This window comes from Pteropus medius, unplaced genomic scaffold (genome assembly GCF_902729225.1).
Source record: "Pteropus medius unplaced genomic scaffold, Ma_sr-lr_union100, whole genome shotgun sequence".
NCBI lineage: Eukaryota > Metazoa > Chordata > Mammalia > Chiroptera > Pteropodidae > Pteropus > Pteropus medius.
The window spans coordinates 5,000,928-5,023,387 of NW_024355206.1; the positions used below are offsets into that span (position 1 = coordinate 5,000,928).

Genomic DNA, 22,460 nt, shown 5'->3' on the forward strand with positions numbered 1-22,460 from the left:
TTTTTTTTTTTTTTTTTGGTGCAGAAATCAAGCCAGAGGTGAAGGCGGAAGCTGAAGAGCAGGGCCCTCTGATCCTGGGTGTCCAGCGAGTCTATATTCAGACAAGGGAAGAGAAGCGTATTCAGCTGACCGTCGGCAGCAGGGCCTACCTGCTGCCCAACACGTCCGTGATTATGAAATGCCCCGTACGGCGGTTCCAGAAGTCCCTGATCCAGTGGGAGAAGGATGGCCATTGTCTGCAGAACTCCCGACGACTGGGCATCACCAGGTCAGGCTCGCTGAAAATCCACAGCCTGGCAGCGGCCGACAGCGGCGTGTACCGGTGCGTCGCAGGCTCCGCCCAGGACACCCTCGTCCTTAAGCTCATCGGAACCGACAACCGGCTCATCGCACCCCCGGCCCTGAGGGACCACTCGAGGGAGCACCCTGAGATGGACCGTTTGGGGACCACGTGGCACAAAATGAGACAGATGTGGACTGATAAAAATGAGCTCTACCCGGATGACGGCCACGTTCATAACCAGCCTTTCCTGAGAGCGCTGTTGGGTCACTGCCGAAATTCTCCAGGAAACCCCAACTCCTGGGGCGTGAAGCATGAGCAGTTTGAAGCAGCGCTTCAGCAGGGAGCCTACAGCATGGACACGGCCCAGTTCGACGAACTGATAAGAAACATGAGTCAGCTCATGGAGACTGGGGAGGTCAGCGATGACCTTGCGTCCCAGGTGATATATCAGCTGGTGGCAGAGTTAGCGAAGGCACAGCCGGCACGCATGCCGTTGGGGGGCATCCGGGAAGAGACGCCTCCTACCGCTCAGCTGAGAGGGGAAACAGGAAGTGCCCCCCAACGCGCCAGTGCGAAAACCTCAGGCAAGCTGACCTTCAAGCCAAAGGGACCAGTTCTCGTGAGGCAAAGCCAGCCCCCCGCGATCTCATTTAATAAAACGGTCAATTCAAGGATCGGCAATACAGTGTACATTACGAAAAGGACAGCAGTCATCAATATACTGTGCGAGCTCGTTACCCCCGGTGAGGCCGCATACACGTGGACCAAGGACGGAGCGTCGTTACAGGCCTCCGACAAGTAAGTGGAGTGAGAATTCAGCGTTCGCAATATCTTCTTAAGGGTCATTCCAGTTTTCTGGAGGACATTTTCAAATTTTCTCTCCTAGAGATGTGTTTCCGGCAGGATGCTTTAGGAAAAAAAAAACCCTCAAAAATGTGAGGACGTGTTTTCCACGTAGGCACTGGAATTTTTTTTAAATTAAACCGTGTTATCTCAAGTGCAATAGGCATAATAACGAGACTGGATGTGGTTAGACTGAGTTTAACATGTATGTGTTCTCCGCAGAGCGCTTAACAGTTAAAAATAGTCGATAAAAGGCTATCAGACAAGTAAGGAAATGTGCAGTTATCTTGTTTTGTGTAGGAGCTGCAACTCAGAATTCACAGTGCCCCTCCGTATCTAGGACACGTGGAATCTCATTTGAGCTCACATCATCAGTCTCATGAGTCTGGCAGGGAGGGCATCTCACCCAAAAGGATAAGCTGATACGGATCAAATTTTTTGGAGATCTTCAAAACAAAATCTGAAGTCAGATTTTATTGTGATCGGTCCATGCAAAGATATCACTTTTCACTCGGTTTACATAAAATAACAGAGACTAACAGAACTACTAATGCACTTTCGCATCTTTTACTGTCTCCAGATTTTGCTGTTTGTACATGTACGATTATAGACCTTTTGCTTTTCTAAAATTTGCATTTAAGAGCTCAGGCTGCATCTTATCGGCCTCTGGGGATTATTATGCAGCAAACAAAGCGGCAGATGTTAAGCTGTTTTGCAGATGATGAGGTACTTTAAAAATGCAAGTTTTATTTTTATCGCGTCTTTTGTGCATGGAGCCTAATACTTGAAACGTCAGAAGAAATTGAGGTAAAATTCAGTTTTTTTTTTGATACTGCGTCATTAGGCTGTCTTAGAGTGAAAAGGTAGAACAAATTTATTTATTTTTAATTTTTCGCTCCGGAGCTCTGAACACAAGGCATATGATGAAATTTTAGAAGTGGGATAAACCTCTCAGATCCACTAGCTTAGGAGTTTGAAATCTTTTGGTCTTAGGACCCCTTTAAATGGTTGAGGATCCCCAAGAGCTTTGGTTAATGTGGGTTGTATCTATTGATGTTTACCATATTAGAAAGTAAAACCAAGAAACATTTAAAATATCTGTTTATTTATCCATTTAGAAATAACACTAAATCCTTCACGTGTTCACATAAATAACATAAGTTTTTAAAGTGATATTTAAAAAAATTACTGATAACAGGGGCATTGTTTTACGTCTTTGCAAATCTCTCTTCTGTCTGAGGAAAATTCTCATGGACTTTCACATGCGTGTCTGCATTCCATCTGTGGTGATACGTTGTTTGAATCGAAGCTTCTAGAGGAAATTTGGCTTCTTACAGTAAGTCAGTGGGAAAAAGAAGGAAGAGTTTTCTAGTCCTTTTAGATGATCGTGTCTATTCTTGGATGTTACACTTAAACTGGACAGGTGGTAGTTTCTTAAAGGTTAGTTAAAGGTGGAATCTAAAACCATATTAATGGAATTTTGGTACTCACTCATGAGGAAACCTTTTGACTGATCTTGTACTTGGAGTGGATCTATTACCAACACAAGATTTCATAATATCACACATTGGTCATTTGGGAAAAATTGGCTCACTGCTTCATATAGATCTCCCACATGTTGACACGTTTCACTAAAAATATTTAAAAAAATACTCATTCTTTAACGTCACCTCCCATCGATGTCATCAGGAAAGTCTTTGAGCTTTGGGAAGCTGTCACAAGGGAGAAGACTAGTTTTCCGAAATTCTGATTTTCACTTGAAAGTTCGATTTTTATCATCGGCAACAAACACCGTCCCGTCATTTTCCTTGAATCAGGCACCTCATTTTTATTCATTTAAAAAGCCTATCTGCCAGATACCCAAGGAAGAATCATCATGGTCTGCCCGTCCGTCATTCTCTCAAGAAAAGTGGTATCCATGATGAACGCAGCTAGTTCATGTAAGCGTTCTTTTACACACACACCACACACACACGCACACACACACACACACACACACGCCGCTCTAAGCTTCAGCATGCAGAAACAGAATATTAAAAATGCGCATGCTCAAGCATCATAAAATGAATAAGTTTCCCCACTTCATTAGAGACGTCTGTGAGGGACACTGGTGTTCTGTTTTCATGGCAGGTTGCTGGTAGTCAGGAATACGGTGACGACTGCTACACGGTGGTGTCACGGCTTTGGTTCCCACTAAGGGGCCAGCAGTTTTACCCACCACGGCGTCTGCTCTCGGCGCAAACACTGACACGGTGAAAATGGCAAATTATAGCTTGCTCTTGAAAGAGTCAGATTTATTTTTATTTCCATTTTAAAAAAAAAAAACCAAAAAACAAAAACGTACCTCATCAATTTGTTCAACTTATGTCTAATTTCCTTTACCCGACGAAGGTTTCTCGCCTCTGGTTTTTGAGAACGTGCTATGCAGAGTCGCCGTGCCGCATCTTTCGTATATTTTCAGAATCTCACAAATCTTTTTAATCCGAGTAACTTGGGAGTGGAATCATGTTTCTGAGAATGATGCTGCCGTGCGGTGGAGGAAGTCACGTGGGCCCGGAGTCGCATCGGGGAGCCCGCTGAGTCGGGATGTGAGCCAGGGAGGGAAGGCTGTGGGCGGGTTCAGGGGCGTGGTGCCTGTGGAAAGATCGGCTCTGTTGGGAGCGAGGTCATGGAGCAGAGCCCAAGCCGAGACCCCCGGAGGAACTCTACCTGCCAGTTGTCCAGCCCAGGGGCTGATCGAGGCCAGATGCGTGGGCGGCTCCACCTGGCAGCGCAGGCTCACGTGTGCTCATCCGTTTCTCTGTCAGTGACGTCTCCTTGTGCTGTTAAATTGAGACCTGCTCACCGAAGAGAGGGTTTGGGACTTGCTAAATCACGCAAACATATACACGAAATAACTTACGACTTCGTGATGCGTTTATTTGTCAAGTTCAGTTATTAGTTCTGTTTTTGTTCTTAATGAACCGTCTCTTACTCGGGACTTGAAAATGGACATGGAGTTCAGCCACATTCCCGCTTTTGTGCTGGGCAGTTCAGCTGCTTTGATTTCCAGGCACTTTTATGTATTTCCTATGTGTGTTGCAGGGGCTTTGACTCCTCCCAGCACATTGATTCTGTGTCATTATTCTGTTCTATTCTGATTATTCATGCATTTAGTCATCCAAGGTTTGTGAGAACTTGCTGTATAAAGTCACTGCGCTAAGCACGGAGAATGCACAGCTGTGAATACGATTTGGTCTCTGCTCTTGAAAAGATCACAATCTAGTGGGAAGAAAGAGATATTTCATCAACTAAATATATGAACCAGAGCAGAAAGAGCCCAGAGGGAGCAGAAGATAACTCTAGGAGGATTGGGGAAAGCTTTGCAGGGGAAATTAGCATGTGATCCAGGACTCAGTGGGTAGGCTGCACTTTGCCAGAGACGGGGAAGGACGTTCCAGATGAAGTGAACAACATATGCAAACGCTCGGGGTGATGAAAGATCGTGGAACGTTCTGGAAACTGTTAGAAGTTCATTCTGGCTGGAGCATAGAGTAGGCAGCGTGAAGTGACAGGAAATGAAGACGTGGCCCAGCCGAGTTCGTGAAGAAACATACAGCATTGAGCCATCAGAACAGTCCCTGTAAAGCGTTATGGGGCAGGGGAGGAAGTAGTACCTGGCCCAGAAGGTCTAGAGAAAGGATTACAATAACAGTAGAACAGGCTCCCCTGCCCTTCCCCCATTCCGTGAGTGACTACCTGGTCTGTTCGTGTGCCCCAGACCGACTCGCGTTCTGAAGCTGGTAGTTACGTATTCATGAATATCAATAACTTCGGGACCATGGGGAACTCCTGTAGTCGGCCCTGGTTCTGAACAGCCCAGTCGAGACCCAGTCTCGTGTAGCCTTAGCATCGTTACCCGCACATCATTAGCATCCATACAGCGACCATCGCCAGGCCAACCTCGCAGGAAGCCCGCCAGCTTGCCCAGTGGGAAAAACCCTCGGCCGCAGTTTGTCAGGAAGGGTTTAGGCAGAAAATGAGGGGTCGACACCCAGCAGACCAAGGGTGGCAAATGCGTCTTTTGAAAAGTGTGGTAGACGAAGCTTGACGTCCACCCAGAAACGTCTGTTCTCATGCAAAGTGAGAGAAAGAGACTGGATGTCCGAGCGCTGGCCAGCTCTGTCTACCATTCCTGTGAGTTTCCGCCCAGAGGCAAGGCGTTTCAGCCTCTGCTCTACGTGTCTTTCTGCCTGTCAGCGGGACACTTGGCAAGGTCGTATTTTGGGACCTCTGCCAGCCCAGCGTCAAATCTTTTAGTCTCCTTTTTCCGAGACCTGCTGTGGTCCTAGAGCAGTCAAATGTTTCACGTGACGGCATCCCCTTTCTCTCTGTTCTGCAGAATAATTTGGTCTGGAACGGGGAAGATTCAGATACGGAACCCCACAAAGAAGGAGCAGGGCCTGTATGGATGCTCGGTAGCCAACAGTCTCGGCTCGGACGTGGAGACTTCTCCCGTGCTCTATGCAGGTAACGCCCGTTGTTGGAACCTGGATGGCCTGGTTTGGGGTTTTGTTTGTCTTTGTTTTTGTTTTTTACATTAAACCCTAGAGCGGAAGCTCTCACGCTTCAGTGTGCATGGAATCACCTGGTGGGGTTTGTTAAAACACAGATTTCTAGACCCCCTTCCCAGAGGTTCTGACCCAGTAGGTTTAGGAAGGAGTCCGAAGATTTGCCTTTTTATTTTATTTTCTTTTTAAAATTTTTTTAGGCGAGGCAACCCTTGGTTGACCTCACAGGTTGCAAGGACCTGGTCAGCTTACAATCCCTTATTTTTTATTTTTCGCGCCTACGGCACCTGGTCTTCCTAGGTGGTCTCCCATCCAAGTACTAACCAGGCCCGACCCTGCTTAGCTTCCGAGATCAGACGGGATCGGGCGCGTTCGGGGTGGCATGGCCATAGACGGATTTGCATTTTTAACATGTTCCCAGGTTAAGCCGATGCTGTTGGCCTGAGGGCCACTCTTTGAAAACCGCGAGAGCTCTCTAAGAATCGGGAGTTAATGAGACAAGGTTTAATTAACAGTGTCGCTAGTATGGAGGTTTCATTTATAAAGTGCCAGCAGCCGAGGGACGAGAATAAGCGTCCCCTCCAGGTTGGTGCATACCTGCCAGTGGCGTTTGCACCGGTCCTCAGAAAACAGCTGTCGCTATTGCCATGTGTCTTCTGCGGGGAGGGGCAATGCCATTTCAATATTAAAATGTGCTTTTATCATGAAGGAGTGTTTTAGGTGGTGAAGCTGTAAGCTGTGCTGCCTTGTGCCAGGCATACGTTCTGGGGTTCAAAACGAGACAGGAGAGCCGTCCGCCTCCAGCCTGTGCAGTGGTTTCTGGTGTCAGTGGCCCAAATGGACGAGGGTGGGCCGTGGGGCAAGGCGGGGTGGAATCCATGTGGCAGACTCAGGTCCCGCCCCTGGCTGTGTTCCCGATGCGTGCGGCCCTCAGGCTTTGTTCTTCCTGGGTCGTGCTTGCCTGTGAGCCTCACCCTCTTTCCAGAAAACATCGGTCCCCAGGCTCTGGAACTCCTGCGAGGAACATCGGTCCCCCTCGCAAGGCGCACATCTCCCCTGACGTTCATCCCAGAACCATCCAGAGTCCTGGGAGAGGTGACGCCAGGTCCACAGGGGCCTGGGGACGTGCTGTGACAGCAGCTGCCGTTCCCCAGGCCGAGTCCCTCCCTAGCTTCTCAAATCTTAGGATAGCTTGTCACTGCCCCAGGCCCTCCCCCAGAAGCGAATGGGCCGTGGGTCACCCAGGCAGGATGGGTCCCCAGTTCTCGTCCCCAGAATACACGGTAACCGAGCAGCACGCCAAACGTGGTTGTTCCCACTCTGCGCGTGAGCGATGAAGCTGGAAGGGTGACCTCCTGCTCCGGGAGGTCTCCTGCTCGCAGTGGGGTCGGGAGACCAGCCTGGAAGAGGGATGTCCCCCACATCCTCTCTGGGGTGTCGCCTTCCCCGAGCCCCACGTGCCTCTGGTGTTCGTCCTGCTTTAACCCGCTCCCGCTCTTGCCCCGCCACGCCTTCTTTGCTTCTCGCAAACTTCTGAATCCCTCCTTTTTCAAATTATCATAAGAATTCCTTCTTTTTCAAGACATCGAATGCCATCTTTTTCAAATCACCAGAATATCCTCATCATCCGTCGTGGTTGTCGCAATGTACCTTTGTAGCTATCTCTTTGACCGTATCCCTTCATCCGTCCGTCCATCCATCCATCCGTCCGTCCGTCTGTCCATCTGTCCACTGAGCGCCTCCAGGCCTGTCCCTCCCATGAGGGTCCAGGGAGCCAGGCCTCTGCTCCTGCTCTCGGAGAGCTCATCAGAGTTGACCAGATGCAACCCGGTTTACCAGGACCTGAAGCCTGAACCTAACAGACCTTCCTGTCCATTTCAATTAAGAGGCGCCCATCATCCTGGCCACGGAAAGACACATCAGCGGACCACAGCACGACCATCTGTCTGTCGTGGTCGGAGGCACCGTGGAGGCAGCCCCGCGAGCAAACGTGACGATCCGATGTCCTGTAAAAGGTGAGTGTGGTCACTTCCAGTGGGGCAGCACGTGGCCAGCCCGGTGTTGCCAGAGATGCCTAGACCTCAGCCTGACCTTCCTGTGACCTGGCTTTAATCTCTGGCTGTTCTGCCTTTTTAAGACATGGAGTCTTAAGTCCTAGCTCGGCCCCATGGTGTTCCCCAAACTGAGGTAGCATGTCACCGACACACACACACACACACACACACACACACGCGTCTGTTGCACAGGGCCGGGGAGGGAGCTGTGGAAACGGCTTCGATCTGCTTCTCAGAGGCACTGTGGGCTTCTCAGAAGTAAGGTCTGCCCTTTGCCGGCGCCCCGCGTGGGCCCGTGGTGTACTTCCATGTTCTACTGGCGAAGCTGCCATTGCAGCCACTTCAGTCGAGTCTTGCCTGGGCCGTGACCCAGAGAGTCCCAGGGTGAGGCCTTCGCGGCTGTGCCCGGTCACATGGCGCAGGCGCAGGTACCGGCGGGCTCTGGGGACACGCCCGCCCAGCCAGCCGGCGGGCCGTCCTCCACCCCAGGGCCACGTTCCCAGAGTGTGCCTTTGGCTCCACAAACAGTGGAAATTCGCTAACCCCCGAGGTATTATTTTCCACCCCTTGGAAGTCTTTACACAGACTTTTTGAAAAAAAAAAAAAGAACAAATATCTCCAGCCTCCCAGCTGACCCCACCCACAACTATGTGAGTTTTCTGGCAGAACGCAGCTCCGTCACCGAGGGGCCGGCTTTCTCTGGCCGGGCCAGGAGGAGGGCGGGCTGAACTTTGCAGCTGCCAAGTTGCGGACTTCCCAGTTGCTACAGCCCTACACCTGCACAGCAGCCTGCAGAACAGACCCGACTTCTCTTGAGAGAAACCTCAGCTCCTAACATCGTTCCTCCATTGCTCACTCCCACGATGGTTTAGGGTCGGGGGGCTGAACCCTGGAAACGGCGGTGGCGTGTTCTTTGCCATCGTAAGTCGGCGGGGGCAGGATTCAGGGCAAACTGTTTCTGTTAGCGACACCTCCAGCACAGACCACAAAACGTCGGTCTCCTCTTGGTCGGCCCGGCGTGTGGGGCATCTCGGTCCTCCCCCTGACCGTGCTGCCCAGGGCCTCGATGGGGCTCCGTGTTGGGGTACTCTTCCCCCTCCTCCCCACTCCCCACTCAGCTCTTGTGGGAAATGGTCCCATTCGGTCTCCTTTACCTGGCAGGCGTCCCTGTGGACTGGACCCCAGGAACACATCAGGTTTTTTTTTTTCCCCTTTTCAAAATAAACCCTCCTCGTTTTAAGTTCTGAGCCATTTTAAATAAACCTGTCGTGAACTTACTGTGTTTTCCTATGGGCAGAAGCCCTAGCTAGCTTGACTTCTTAATGGAGATCCATCTTTTCAAAGGCAGGTAGTGAAGCTGATAGAAGGTCAGGAAACGTGTTTTGCAGACAGTTCTGTCACGAGCTTGTGTAGGACCCTAGGTGAGTCATGTGTGCCCCCTATGATCATCTCTCAAATAGGAAATATTCTATTTTAGTGGGAGAAGGGACTTTTTATTGCATGGATGAGGGCATTGTCACATTTGCAAACTTAAATCCTGCTATACGAAATTGAGTTTTCGTATGGTGCCTTGAGATGGTTTCTGTCCATCAGAGGCATGTGTAAGTTTTCTTTTTATTTTCCAATTACCCTTCAGATATTTTCTCCCAATGATAATGAGCTCATACCTTTTAGACAGCTTTATAGTTCTTCGATATCATCAGATGTGCTTTATTTAACCCCTTAACCCCTGTAGTATAGAAATCTGTACTGACCGTCCTTAGTCATTCTGACATGATATTTCTAATAACTGCATTCAATAACAGAACTCGAAAAATCTGTATTTCTAAAGGTTAAAAGTTCTCAGTTGCAAGAATTTTTTGTCTTGCTTTTAAAAAAAAAAAAGAAGTTTCTTCTAAAAACAGGAGGGAAAAATATTTTTTCAACTGCACCTTCACTGCCACCTTCTGGTGAGAAAGGGAATTGCTCATCTGAGGAAACTGACTAGCAAAGCATCAGTCGTTTTTGGTTTTTTCCTCTTGTGTTAATGCTCAGTGGGAGCACTATTTATCCCACAGTTTTTCGTTGCACGTGTATTCTGTGTCACTTGTGTTTCTTGTCCCTTGAGCTCCTTGGAAGGGCAGATCACCTCCGAAGGGTTCTTGTTGTGTCTCGCTGAATGATTGGCTTTTTCTCCTGGGTTTAATAATTTCCCTTACAGGGGAGGACTTGGAGAAAATTTTTGTGGTCCAGCAAGATTATGTGGTTAAATTCCTAAACGTAGCCTCATCTCTCTGACAGTGATTTTCCCACTGCCGACTGTTGGTTTATATGATGTAGCATGGAGTATCATGGTGGTGATTTAACATCTTTGTCCCAAATCCCTTTGACCACACCCCGCCCCTCCCCCAAAAAGAACCAGTTCTCCAGAAAACACATTTGCCCACAAGAGGTTGCATATAATTTTTGGAATATTTAAAAAGAAAATCCGAGAGTAATCTGCTTACTCCTGTTTTTATGAGCTGGACATTTTGGTGGTGCTTTTGACCATATTTTAAATGAAAGCTCATTTATTTTTCTTAATCTGTGATTTTTGAAGTGTGTCCTCTCTTCTTTACTGTCTTTCTCTTTTTCTGAACCATATACAATCCTGGAAATAGCTCAGATTATCTTTAAACATATTTCAAACGTCTTCTCCCACTCGAAAAGGCTACGCTCCTGCCCTTTGTTGTCACGGTTTGTTTGTTATTTTTCACTCTTGCCTGTAGTACAGGAATCTCCCCAACAACCACCTCTCTTAGCCCTACGTTCGGTCAGATGATCAGTCGTAGACGGTTGGAAATTCCTTCCACCTCCCCAGTCTCCACTTCCCACTCGCTAAGCCCCATCTAGTGTTTTAGTGAACGGATGTGAGTAAAATCCGGTTTCTGTAGCTGTCGAACAAGGAAACTGTGATATAACCAGCGCAAAAAATATAAACGTTCATAAAGCACATCGGCCCCAGAGAAGAGAGACGGGTGCAGGCTTCTGCAGGGTGAGAGGAGGTCTGTGGAATAGACGATATGACAATCTGCCGCTTGGGACGAAAAAGAAGGCCATTCGCAGCGAAAAGAATGGCACATGTGCCAAAGCATAGAACCCCGAGAGCCCTCAGCTTCTTGCACAACCACAAGCAGATCCGCCCGACCTGGAACAGAGGGTCGAGGGAGGGTGGGAAGAGGTGGGTCTGGAAGTATCAGTGGGGACCGGACTGTGAAGGGCTTTTAATGTCATCCTCAAACCCCGGACTTCGTGTTATTGGCAGTGGAGAGACGAGAAGAGTTTTAAGCGGAGCGACAGTGTGAGCCGGTTTGTGTGTTAGAAGGCGCATTCTGCCTCCGGCGTGGATGGAAAAAGTTAGAGGGGAAAAGAAACTGCAGAAAGTTATAAATCGCAGTGAAATCGCATCCATGGCCAACGGTTGGATGGTCGGGCCATTCACTCAAGTTACTAAGTTAAGATTCCATGTCTCTGATTTACCCAAGAGAGCAGGCATTTCTGGCATTGAGCAATGGATGTGTCATGAATTGAAGATCTGGGACATCATTGTCCCCAGGCTAGGGCTGGGGTGTTGACATTTAGAGGTCGAGTTAAATGTGGAAAGAGCCAAGGTGTGTATGCTGACAGGCAGCATCTCAGTAAGGAACCTACTGAAAAACCATCAAAACTCAAAATCCAAAGGTAACAACTCAAGCACCTAATACGTGTTGGTCTGAACGGCCTTCGAGGAGGATATTATCGTTATCTTTGTTTTGCTGATGAGTAAACCTGCAGCTGGTTCCATACCCGGGGTTATGTATCTTACCAGTGTGTGAGCTAGGATTTAGCCCCAGATCCGTGTGACTCCGAAAGCACTGGATGGAGAAAGAGACCGGGCTGGAGAGAGCAGAATGGGAAGCTAAGGGGTCTAACTGGAGAGAAGGTTGAAAGGTCCAAGTTAGGACTTAGGAAGTGGCCCCGCTTGGGGACACGGTGTCGGGAGCTCAGGTATAGGCAACAGCCGGGGCCTGACCTCACCTGGAAGACTGCCCTGCGGTGTGAGAGCTAGGACCCAGGTGGAGAAGCAGACCCGGCCTCCTGCTAGCCCAGGTGTTAGGCCAAGGGTTTCCTGGCTGCAGCCATTTGGTCAGATGGGGCCCCACTGTCTTTTCCCATCTTTTCATTCATTTCCTCCTCCTAGTTATGTATTTGATAATTCAACACTCACGTATTCATTTTCGTGACTGACACATATTATACTGACATCATTTTATTATCATGGATGGTGTCTGTTCAGGCCTCGGGGTCACCTCCCACCCCACGCCATCCTGAAGGTGGAACCAGGTACATCAGCAACCGACTCCTCGGTGTCCCAAGTCTCCCAGAGGGGGAACCCACTTCAGTGTCATAGAGGGTCGTGGGAGAGGGGTCTCAGGGAGCAGCATGCAGGAGAGCCTAGCGTTACAGGCGGTGAGGCTCCTGGGTCGTTGGCGGGGTGAGCGCCTGTCAGTGGCGGTGCCGGTAAAATGGAAGGGTCATCTCGCTTTCCTCCTCCAAGGAGAGAGCCACGGAGCCAGGAGGATGAGCCTCCCCACCGTTCCTAAGGAGAAAAGAACCACCTAGAAAGTAGGCAAGGGCAGCTCGGAGAAACAGGAGACGAGTCAGTGATTTAACAGAAGGAGCGGTCACCTGAACAGCTCCACTGACAGCAGCCCATGTGTGTCCTCCGGGGTTTGGTGGTGATGGCAGCAGGACCAACTCGAAGGCCATGGAGCCTGACGGCCGAGGAAGTGATTCATTTAGTGTAGCGTTTGAGTGACACAGCCGTTTGCTCCTCCACGTCCCGGGGTTATGCTGATAGGTGACCGAGGTTGCTGTTCATCAGGTTGTCTCCACATGGGCCATCATTTGCAAATTCTCCATGCCAGAGTCACGGTTCACGCCACGTGTGTAGCTCCCACATGTGTCTGGGCTGGATTTGCACCTGCTTTGGCTTCGAGCCTTATTCTTCAAGGAACCACGGGAGGTTCTTGATTTAGAGACCAAATGTGGAATATCGCTCACAGGCCCTTGCCAGCCTCTGCATGAGACCTTGGAGGCCAGTCCAGCAGTGAGCTGTGCGGTGCTCACAACCTGTGGCTGCCAGAGTTAAGAGAACCACCCTGTCCCAAGCAAGACAGCAGTCCAGGGCTCCTGAGGGGTCAGGGATGACCACTCCGGGAAGGGGACTTGTGTCAGCGAGGAGGACGACTTCCTCCATGTCAGAGGAAACATGTTTTGAAAGCCTTTGGGGAGAGGCTCCTGGCTGTGGAATTGGGGACCAATGACGTTGTGACCCAGACTGTCCCTAACACCTCAGACCAAGCTGCTTGGGGACCTGATGAGGCCAACCTCTTAGCATCGTTTTATCGGAGAAGAGCGCGTCAATGGCTCTTCAAGAGAATTCTGTGAACGATAAAGGCCACATGCGGAGGTGCTTCTGGATGTGGCATCACGGATGGATCGTCCTTCGTACCTAAAAAGTATCGATAGCGTATCGATGGCCAAAAGAGTAGAGCTCCTCACACAGATCATTGCGTCCTGCACATGGATGGTGGTGTCATGAGCACACTCAGTGCGCTAGTGGCTTTGAGATGTTTTCTCCGTCACTGAAACTGAACTCTTGTTCATTTGCTTCATTCTTTGGCGACGACCCCCTTTTGTGGTTGGCTGGCCCTGTCTTCGGTTTGCCTCGCATCTTATCAATTGGCAATGCCACGTGCCTCCGAGATAACCAAGGGCAGCATATACTCTCCGTTGTCACATGTGAAAAGAAAAAATACAGACGATCGTAGGAGTGTTGTGTGGCCGAGGGAAACAAACAAACAAGCAAAAACGTGCGGGAAGAAAACTACATGGCACGTGGATTAAAACAAACAAACAAACAAAAAACCCCGAGCATTTTAGAGAGGTCTGAGTAGGCCAAGGGTTTTAGAGTGTAGGAGATTTCACGGGCCCTTCAAGGATGGAGGAAATTAGTTTTTAAATAGTGACTCTTTAAAGACACCCCAGAGGGACAGACTCTTTGCAGCACATGTGTCAGAGCCCCTCCAGGTCTGAACTTTTCCTCACAGCTTTGGCCTTCCAAAAACAATTTCAGCATTCTGAAAAACGGAACATTGAATATTTCAGAGCTGTCTTGGGAGAAATAGCCTATCTTTGAGGTTAGAAAAATAAGTTTAAACTATTCCTGACATTTTAAAGCTGCTTCACCAGAGCAAACATTTGCAGTTTGGAAAGGCCATGAAGAGCAGTGTTTTGAAGGCTCGCATGTGAGTTTCCTCTGGCCCCTGCAGTGCTTAGAGAAAGTTCACATGTGTGACAGTGATTCTAGGTGCTGAGTCACAGGGTTGGTTTTATGGAGACCTTTGTCTCCCCTTTTACGTCTAAAAACTTGACAAAGTTTGTGTCGCTTTCTGACATTCCTTGTTCGGGTAGAATATTGCTGTCTGTGCAAACTCAGCAGCATAGCCTTGCCATTCTCGGGTTTAGGTTTAAGTGTAATAGTCTCTGACCTCTGTCCGTTCCAGAGTTTTGAACCTACAAAGCCTTCTGGAATAGGCTTGTGCCAGTTCTGGGGGCTTGCCCTGGCCTGGGCCCTCTGCCTCTGGCCCCCTTTTGGACTGACCTGTTGTGGCCTCTCTTTCGCCCTCCATCAACCAACATGGAGAACTCAGTTCTTCGACTGGTTTCTACTCCTAGCAAGACACCCATTAACACCAAGCGTTTGGCACATTTTTTAAAGCAAGGCCAAAGCTTCGAGAATCACGGCAAAGGCACCCATCACCTAACCTCCTCACCCCTAACTCCTTGGATTGCCGTGGGAATCCCTAATTCTTCTCTCCGTGTTCGAGGTACACCAAGTGCTGTAAGCAGAAGCTCGAGAGACTTAAAGCACTTACGTAATAGAGCATCAGAATAGCAGGTGGCCAAAATGGACTCAAAAAATCATCTTGGGGAGTCTTTCTCTTTCTTTTTTCCAATCTCCCTCTTCCTTTCCCTCCTTCCTTTTCTCCTTTTTAATTTCTGATGAGCAGTGAAGTTGTGCTGGGACAAACTTCAGGCTTCCCCGAGCACGGCTCACACCAGCAGCCCAGCTCTGCATCTCAGCTCTCCCTCACTCCCTAATGTAACGTCTGCCGCTAAGTCCTGATAGTTTTTCCTCTTTAATATTTACTAAGTTCATCTTTAGACCCACTGCCCCCTTTCGTCTCTCATCTCAGCTGCCTCAGGAACCACCTGCCTCCGCCGCCTCTTCCCCATTTTACACCCAGCCAGACTGAGGTTTCTAAGGCACCAAGCCGGTATTTTCACCACTGCGTAAAAATCGTTAAGCCATTTTCTCTTTCCCTTGGAGTAAATTCAACTAAACTCCTTCCTATGGATAGTAAATTTTCATTTGAGGGGCACCTGCTTACCTCTTTAGTTCCTCTTACTCCTTCTCCATGTACTTTAAGCTCCAGTCATAAAAAAACAATTTATGTTTTCCCACATGTGTTTTCCTTTGTGCCTAGGACTATTTACACACCGTTTCCTCCACTTAAAGCAGTCTCCCCACCGCCACCCTTCACTTGATGAGTTGCTGCTCCTACTTGTCCTAACGAATTAGCTTAGATGCTCCTTCTCGTGGGAATCTTCACCATCTATGAAGTCTGCAGTCAATACAGCTGCCGTGTACCAGTGGTAGCCCCTGTCACCCTTTATCATAAGCCCTTAACTCCTTTTATTGCGATCACCCGTTTCCCTCCAAAGCGCCCCCACCAAAAAAAAAAAAAAAAAAAAAAAATGAAGTTTCTTGAGGAACTTGGTTCACCATCATTTCCTTAGCACCAGCATAGTGTCTCACGCGTAGTAGGCACTTCGTTTACACATTTTGAATGAATGAAATAATGGCAGCGGTTGTATTGCATTTCAAAGAATCAGATGCGCAGTCAAAGCTGTACTCAAAAGAAAATTAATAGCCTTAAAATCTTTTAACTTTAAAATAAGCAAATTAGACGTTAACTCAAAGACTTTAAAATTTCTATGTAAGATAGAAATAGAAGGAAATATTTTTGATTTGATAATAACTGTCAGAAACCAAAATAAACATCATTCTTAAGGGTAAAACATTAGTAATATTCCCTTTAAAGCTGTCAACGACAGATATGCCTGCTGAACTGTCAATACTCAGCATTGTTCTAGAGATATTAGTTAATACAGCGCAATAGAAATCATAGGTTTAAATGCTGTAAAAGAAAAGGTGAAATTAACATTATGTGCAGTTACAGTCATTTGGCTTAAAACACAATTGAGAGTTCTTGAAAATAATAAAGTTTGGTAAGATGACTAGATACAAGATAAATATATGTGTTCGTGGTCTTTCTAATTGTCAGCAATAAACAGCTATAAAATATGTGTTTAAAGAACCTGCTTACTATGGCAGTAAAAACTATTAAATGCCTAGTGATAAATTTATGGAGAAACATGTAAGACCTACCACCTACATGTGGTTGAGAAATCCGTTCTAGAATATACTGTGTGGGTGTCCATCTTGGCTCCAGTGTTTACTGGCGGTTGACCTTAGGAAAGTTTAATCTCTCTTGTGTGTGTATTTGTAGAAGAAACAACTAAAGCCATATGCACATGTGGTTAGCGCTGCTCTGGGTATTTAGGTCCCGGGGTGAGTTTGACTCGATGGGCTTCCTCATCTTTAAGAAAGAGGCTGGAAGTAACTGTGAAAATCAAAGTGTCACTGTGTTTGTGGAGCATGCGTTTTGCTGACTGTGTGGTGCGTCACAAACGTCGTACTTATAGTGGTAACGTCTCTTTTGTTGTTGGAAAGGCTTGCCCTGTCTGCCACATTCTCTCTAACCAGAGCCCTGCAGAAGTAGAGGACATCCTCAGAAGTCTGGGATGCCCCAGCTCTAAACCAAATGACAGTCTGAGTTTTGCATTCTACAGCCCCCAAAATGCTAAGGCTTCTCAAGATCTAGGGGAAGAAATTCTTTCCTCATGTTCCCCTTGGTGTCCGGAGATGTTACTTAAAGTCCCGGCACCTCCCAACATCGACCCAGACTTGAAAGTCAACATTTGGTTTTGTTCCTTGAAGTTATCCTCTTTTACAAAAGCATTAATGAACGAAACCTATTTCGCCAAAGGAGGAACGTTTATATTCATCCTGAAGGAAGAACATGTCATGGCACGTAAACAGCGAACAGCGTAAAGACCCATATTAGATATTTTTGTTTCCCGAAGACTTCTTTATGACACGTGAGCACTGGGATTTGCTGTCTCTGCCTCCACATTCACCGGACTTCACTGCTCCTCCTTCCGCCTCCCCCTTCCCCAGACAGAGAAACCTCGTCCTTTTGGGGTCCGGCTCCTTGACTTGTATACACGGGCCGATCAGGTGCTCACTACACCAAAGCCCTTTGCTTCATGAGGATGTTCCACCTGCCGTAGGAAAGCTATACAAGTAGAAATAGCCATTTTCCCCACCACATGGGATTAAATCCATTTGCTGACTATGGTCAACCTGCTAAGTGGTATTTGTCATCTGGTTCTGTGGCCCTGCTCTTAAAGGAATCTGCCTTTGTCGTATTTGTTTTTATTCCAAAGGTGTCCCTCAGCCTACTGTTTCTTGGGTGAAGAGAGGAGGACCTCTGAGTGACAATATTTCCTTGCTTTTCAATGGATCCCTGTTGTTGCAGAGTGTTTCTCTTGAAAACGAAGGGACCTACGTCTGCACAGCCACCAATGCTCTTGGAGAGGCCGTGGCTTCGTCCGTACTGCGCTTGCTGGGTAGGTGTCCGGTCCTGGTCGTTTTCCAGGTGCGTCCCATCAGATGCACCGAGCAGGGCCACCCAGTGTGTTGGTTCGGGAGTTGAGGAGTCAGCAAGATAGACACGCGTTGGTTTTAAGCTTTGCCGCCACGGTCCTCTTCCACACGGGCACTGAGTCCAACACTCTGTCCTAACGATTCTTCTCTTAGAAGGTTGTGACTTTCTGCCTAAGAACCTACACGGGGTTGTAAACCCTTCCGCCCGGAATCAAGACCCTTCCTGTTCTGCCTCTGCGTCTGTTGAATTCCTGATCCCAACCCCAGCCTAAACTAATGTGCCTTCCCCTGGCTCCCCGAGAAGTCCCAGCCTCATTCCTGGCCTCTCCCCTGGGCACTCATGGGTCAGCTTTGTGCCTCTTCTCTTCAAAATTCCTCCGGCCAAGCAGCTCGTGACTTTGGGAGCGTGACTGAGGAATCGAGGCAGTCTTATGCCACACCGTCCACGGCCTTCCTCCACCACCCCTCTGCTGACACACTGAGGCTTCGCCCCCTTCCTAAAAGCCCTCACCCCTCACCATGGGAGGCCCCGTGAAACATCACCGCTCCTGCCCCACGCATCCTCTCGTAGGGATGGGGAGCTCTGTCAGACCCAGCTGCTTCTCCAGTTCCTTTTGGAATCTGGTAAATACGTTTCTCCATCTAATGAGTTAGGCTGTAAACCCTGACAACATGCAGAGACCCCACATATTAGCACAGGTAGCAACTCTTGCTGAAGCCTGTAGCATCCCACACACCTGACCCACACGAAGCTCCCAGGTGTGTGAGCCTGAGCACCCGGGGGCAGTGCGTGCGAAGGGAAAGGGCACATTTCCTGGTTGTTGTCCTCTTTAAGAACAGCAAGCTAGAATTATGTAAGCTCTAATGGGTAAACAAGTGATCCTTTTAATTTTTTCTCAGAACAAAGATGGTCAGACAATAAAACTGTATTTCCCAAGGACCGTAAAAAACATGTGCTCCAGACACCCAACACCGGAATCAACAGCAGTGACCTGACGGGAGAAGCCCTGCTGCCAGGTTTGGGATTTTGACTTTTTTGGAATCTATTATTTGGAATTTATTATGTGCAAGGAAAAGGATTTAGTGAAAAGACCCTCCGTGTTTTGCTTTGCAATAGGTAAAATTGTTTCTAATCGTACGGCCAGCTTTTCCCTGGCCCTTCAATCTTCTGTGGTTCGATTTGTTCTTTCCATATTGAAACATTTTTTGAAAAAGAAAATGCTCTCCTTAGGAAGCCCACAGAACTCATATCCCAAGCGTGCATCATTATTGTGATAACACAGGGTATTGGTTTCCCAGTTTCAGAGCTGTTGCTGGTATTAATAGAGGGAAGATTGGCTGAGAATTCTGGAATCGACGCTTTCATTTTTCTCTTGTCACAATTTTTCCCCGTACGTGCTAACTTTGTTGTCAACATCAGGGCTTTATCAGGAGAACTTAATCGAAATACTCCGAGCTTGCACAACTCTTCAGGAGACCCAGAGAGAGAAGGAACATTAAGAAAGTCAGCAGTGCTAGAATCACAGGAAACCAGCACTGACGATCTCAACTCTTTGTAGCTCAAAAATGGACAGATCACAGGAGGACACGCAGACACTGCCATTGGACCTCGTGCTGTATTGTATGCACTACTTAGGAACAATAGTGGCTACACCATTTCAACCTTTTGACTATTGAGCAAGTGCCTCTCATGCAGTGGAATATTATTCAGCAGTGAAGATGAACTGCTGATGCACACAAAGACCTGGTGCATCTCGAAGACCTTACGTTGGTCGAAGAAGCCAAATGCAAAAGAGTATAGGTGACCGTCAAATGATGTAGGTTTGAACTGTGCAGACTCACTTATCCACAGATTTTTTTTTCAATAAATATATTGGAAAAGGTTTTAGAGAGTTGAGACGATTGGAAAACACTTGCATACGAACTTTATGATTTTCTCGGTAACATTTTCTTTTCTCTTGCCTACTTTATTGTAGGAATACAGTATATAAAACACATAACATACAAAATTTCTATTCCTCCAGTGATGTATGTTATTGGTAAGTCTTCTGGACAACAGTAGGCTTTTAGTAGTTAAGTTTTGGGGGAGTCAGAAGTTATACGTGGATTTTCTGCTGTGCAGGGGGTGAGCCCTCTTAACCTCTGTGCTGGGGGTCAGCTGTACATACTGTGTGAAGTCCAGGAACAGGTAGAAATAATATATACTGAAAGAAATGAGCCAGCGGTTGCCTGGGAGGGGAGGAGAATTGATTAAAAATGGACAGGAGTAGTATGAGGTAAATGTTATTGATTGAAAATGGGCAGGAGTAGTATGAGGTAAAATAACATTTACCTCATACTACTGTATGTATAAGGTAAATAACATTTCATATGGCCAGCTTTTCCCTCATAAAAGAACTCATAAAACTGCACACCTGATATCTGAGCTTTTTATATATGCATGTTTATACCTCAATTTAAAAAAATACGTGTTTTTTTTGGAAGAAACGCATGTGTGTCCTGCCTTGAACTGTCAAGGTGTCTTTGTGAAATGTGACATAGTAGAAAGAGTTAGCTATGGAGTCAGACATGCTTGGGTTCCAGTCCAGCTGACAGATGGAGGACCTTGGGCAAGTCACTTAGCTTTGTTTCGATTTCCACTTCTGTAAATAGAAATAATCCGATTCAGTAGATGACCATAAGGATTAAATGAAAAATTAGGGTTAAAGTGCTTAACTTAGTACCTGTCACCTGCAAGGTCCTGAATAAACTTGGCTATTTATAAAAATGGTTTTTGATAAACTATAATCCCGGGGGTGAAGGCAACTAAACATATATACCATTCTGCTTTTCAAATGATGCCATGTGCAACTTAAGACAAAAAAATGCAAAAATCAGAAGGAAAAACTGGAAAACAAGTTGAAGAAATCACTCTGCTATGCAAGAGAGTGTGTGGACACAGCTGGTAGCTATCAATTATACTTGTGATTACTACAAGAAAATCTGGCCCCTTCTGTGATCATACACAAAGCTGTCATCGTCACATTCTGCCTCATCTTTTTACCAAGTGTCAAAGGGGAAGGACAGGCCATTTGGGATGGGGACTGAGATACAAATGCTGTGGCTGCTGGAGGTGGTTGGCTTCACGTTCTCCAAAGGAAGTGCCCACTTTTACCTTTCCAGCTGTCTCCTTGGCAAATTATTTGTGCAGTTGCTGGGCTAATCTGCAGTTTAGAGAAAGAAGTAGTGGAAAAGTAAGAATGGAATGGAAATGCATCTCTAACCTCTTGCTGAAGCTGTGGTCCTCGCTAAGTCATCTTTTGTTTCTCTGCCTGATCCTCTTTTGAGAAATGGAACCCATCCGAGCCCCTCCCCGGAGAGGCCTCCCTCTCTCGTCCTCTTGGCTCTGAGCGAAGGATGCTGAGGACGCTGCCCAGAATCCCTCCTCCCTCTCTCTGGGACTTTTCTGGCAACCCGAGCTGGCTTCCCATAGCCCTCTGCCCGGGCTGTGATCCAAGGCCGCCGTCCCCGCCAGGCATTGCAGTGAGTTAGCTGAGGGTCAGTGAGATTTAAAGGACCCTGTTGCCCTCTGTGATAGCTACGCAAAGACCGGACAGGCGGCTCACCGGGCAGCAGCGTGTGGCGGTCATCAGCAGAGTCCTTGCCAGCCCGGGATCGTTTCTCCCTGGGGGATGTTATGATGTTGCATTTCCTCTCCACAGGTCCTTTCTGGAAGCTGGGGGACTGGACACATTGTTCTGCCACCTGTGGCCACTTGGGAGCTCGACTTCGGAGACCCCAGTGTGTGATGGCCAACGGGCAGGAAGTGAGCGAGGCCCTCTGTGGTCACCTCCAGAAGCCGCCAGCCAGGTCTCAGCCCTGTGGCATCCAGGACTGCCCCCCGAGGTACGTGCCTCGCTCGGCTGGTCTCATCGGTGCCAGGTTTCTGGTCGTTTTGAAAGGCCCCGTCCCTTGGACTTAATGCAATCGGGGGTTTATTGAGCGCGTACCCCAGACCAGGCATTCCACTAGGCACTGTGTGCGGATCATGTTGCAGCACCGATGAAGTCGGTGTTGTCTGACAGGTGGGAACAGAGCTCAGAGGCCCTGCTTACCATCGACCCCCGTATCTGCCTCCGGCACTCACAGCACCGCCTGCTCCTTACCGATGGAGCGAAGCTGACTTCAGCATTTCCAGGGTGGTGAGTCAGTGGGCCGCGATCACTAGGGGCCTGAGTTAAAACCTCAGGTCCCTAGAGTCCACCCCTGGAGCGGAGCCCGTTATCAGCCTTTTTGTGTGGGTCAGTACCCCCACCCGCCCTTGTCCGTTTCCATGGTTACCCTGCCGTTCCCGGCCTTCATCATTTCTCACTTGGGCTCTTCCAGGGGACTCCTGATTTTCATGATGATGCGCCTCTATTTAAAAGCCTTCGATGACTTCTCGTTGTTCTTAGGACAAAGGCCAGAATCCCTAGCATTGGGGCATTGTTCCTTTTATCACCCCCATGTCTAAAATAGTGCTTCGCACATACTAGGTACTCAGTCAATATTTGCTGCCTGGTGAAATACATGACTGAAAGACTAGAGGTCCCTCCGTGCATGGGCCTCAGGCCACCTTTGCGTCTCAGTGCTTCTCCCCCAGCCTGGTTGTCTGATCTCCATCCACACTGGTCTTTTTGTCCCTTAGACACGCCATTCACTCTCCTGACTCAGAGCCTTAACACATTCTGTTCCCTCTCCTTTCCACTCACTGCCCTTGTGAGATGCCGCACTAGGTCCAGTGACCTCTGCCTTGAAGGAGAGTGGAAGTCAGGGTCACACTGGGAAACAAAACAGGTGCCCTGGAACATGTCCTCAGAGGGCCCTGGGTGTCACAGGCACCCTGACTGACATGT

General features: G+C 48.1%; 1 protein-coding gene and 1 non-coding gene across 6 annotated transcripts in view; one reads left to right on the plus strand and one right to left on the minus strand.

Annotated features, from left to right (window-relative positions):
• ADAMTSL3 (ADAMTS like 3) overlaps positions 1–22,460 on the plus strand; it is a 171,978-nt gene that overhangs the window by 141,039 nt on the left and 8,479 nt on the right. For all 5 annotated transcript variants that reach the window (XM_039858473.1, XM_039858472.1, XM_039858474.1 and 2 more), the window contains 6 exons: positions 25–1,081; positions 5,508–5,635; positions 7,563–7,691; positions 17,367–17,549; positions 18,487–18,603; positions 21,288–21,471. In XM_039858473.1, coding sequence (XP_039714407.1) covers positions 25–1,081; positions 5,508–5,635; positions 7,563–7,691; positions 17,367–17,549; positions 18,487–18,603; positions 21,288–21,471 — 1,798 coding nt within the window. The remainder of the gene's footprint in view (positions 1–24; positions 1,082–5,507; positions 5,636–7,562; positions 7,692–17,366; positions 17,550–18,486; positions 18,604–21,287; positions 21,472–22,460) is intronic.
• Positions 5,952–6,070, minus strand: LOC120599421 (5S ribosomal RNA). Its single transcript, XR_005651903.1, has one exon. It is a non-coding gene; the product is annotated as a 5S ribosomal RNA (ribosomal RNA).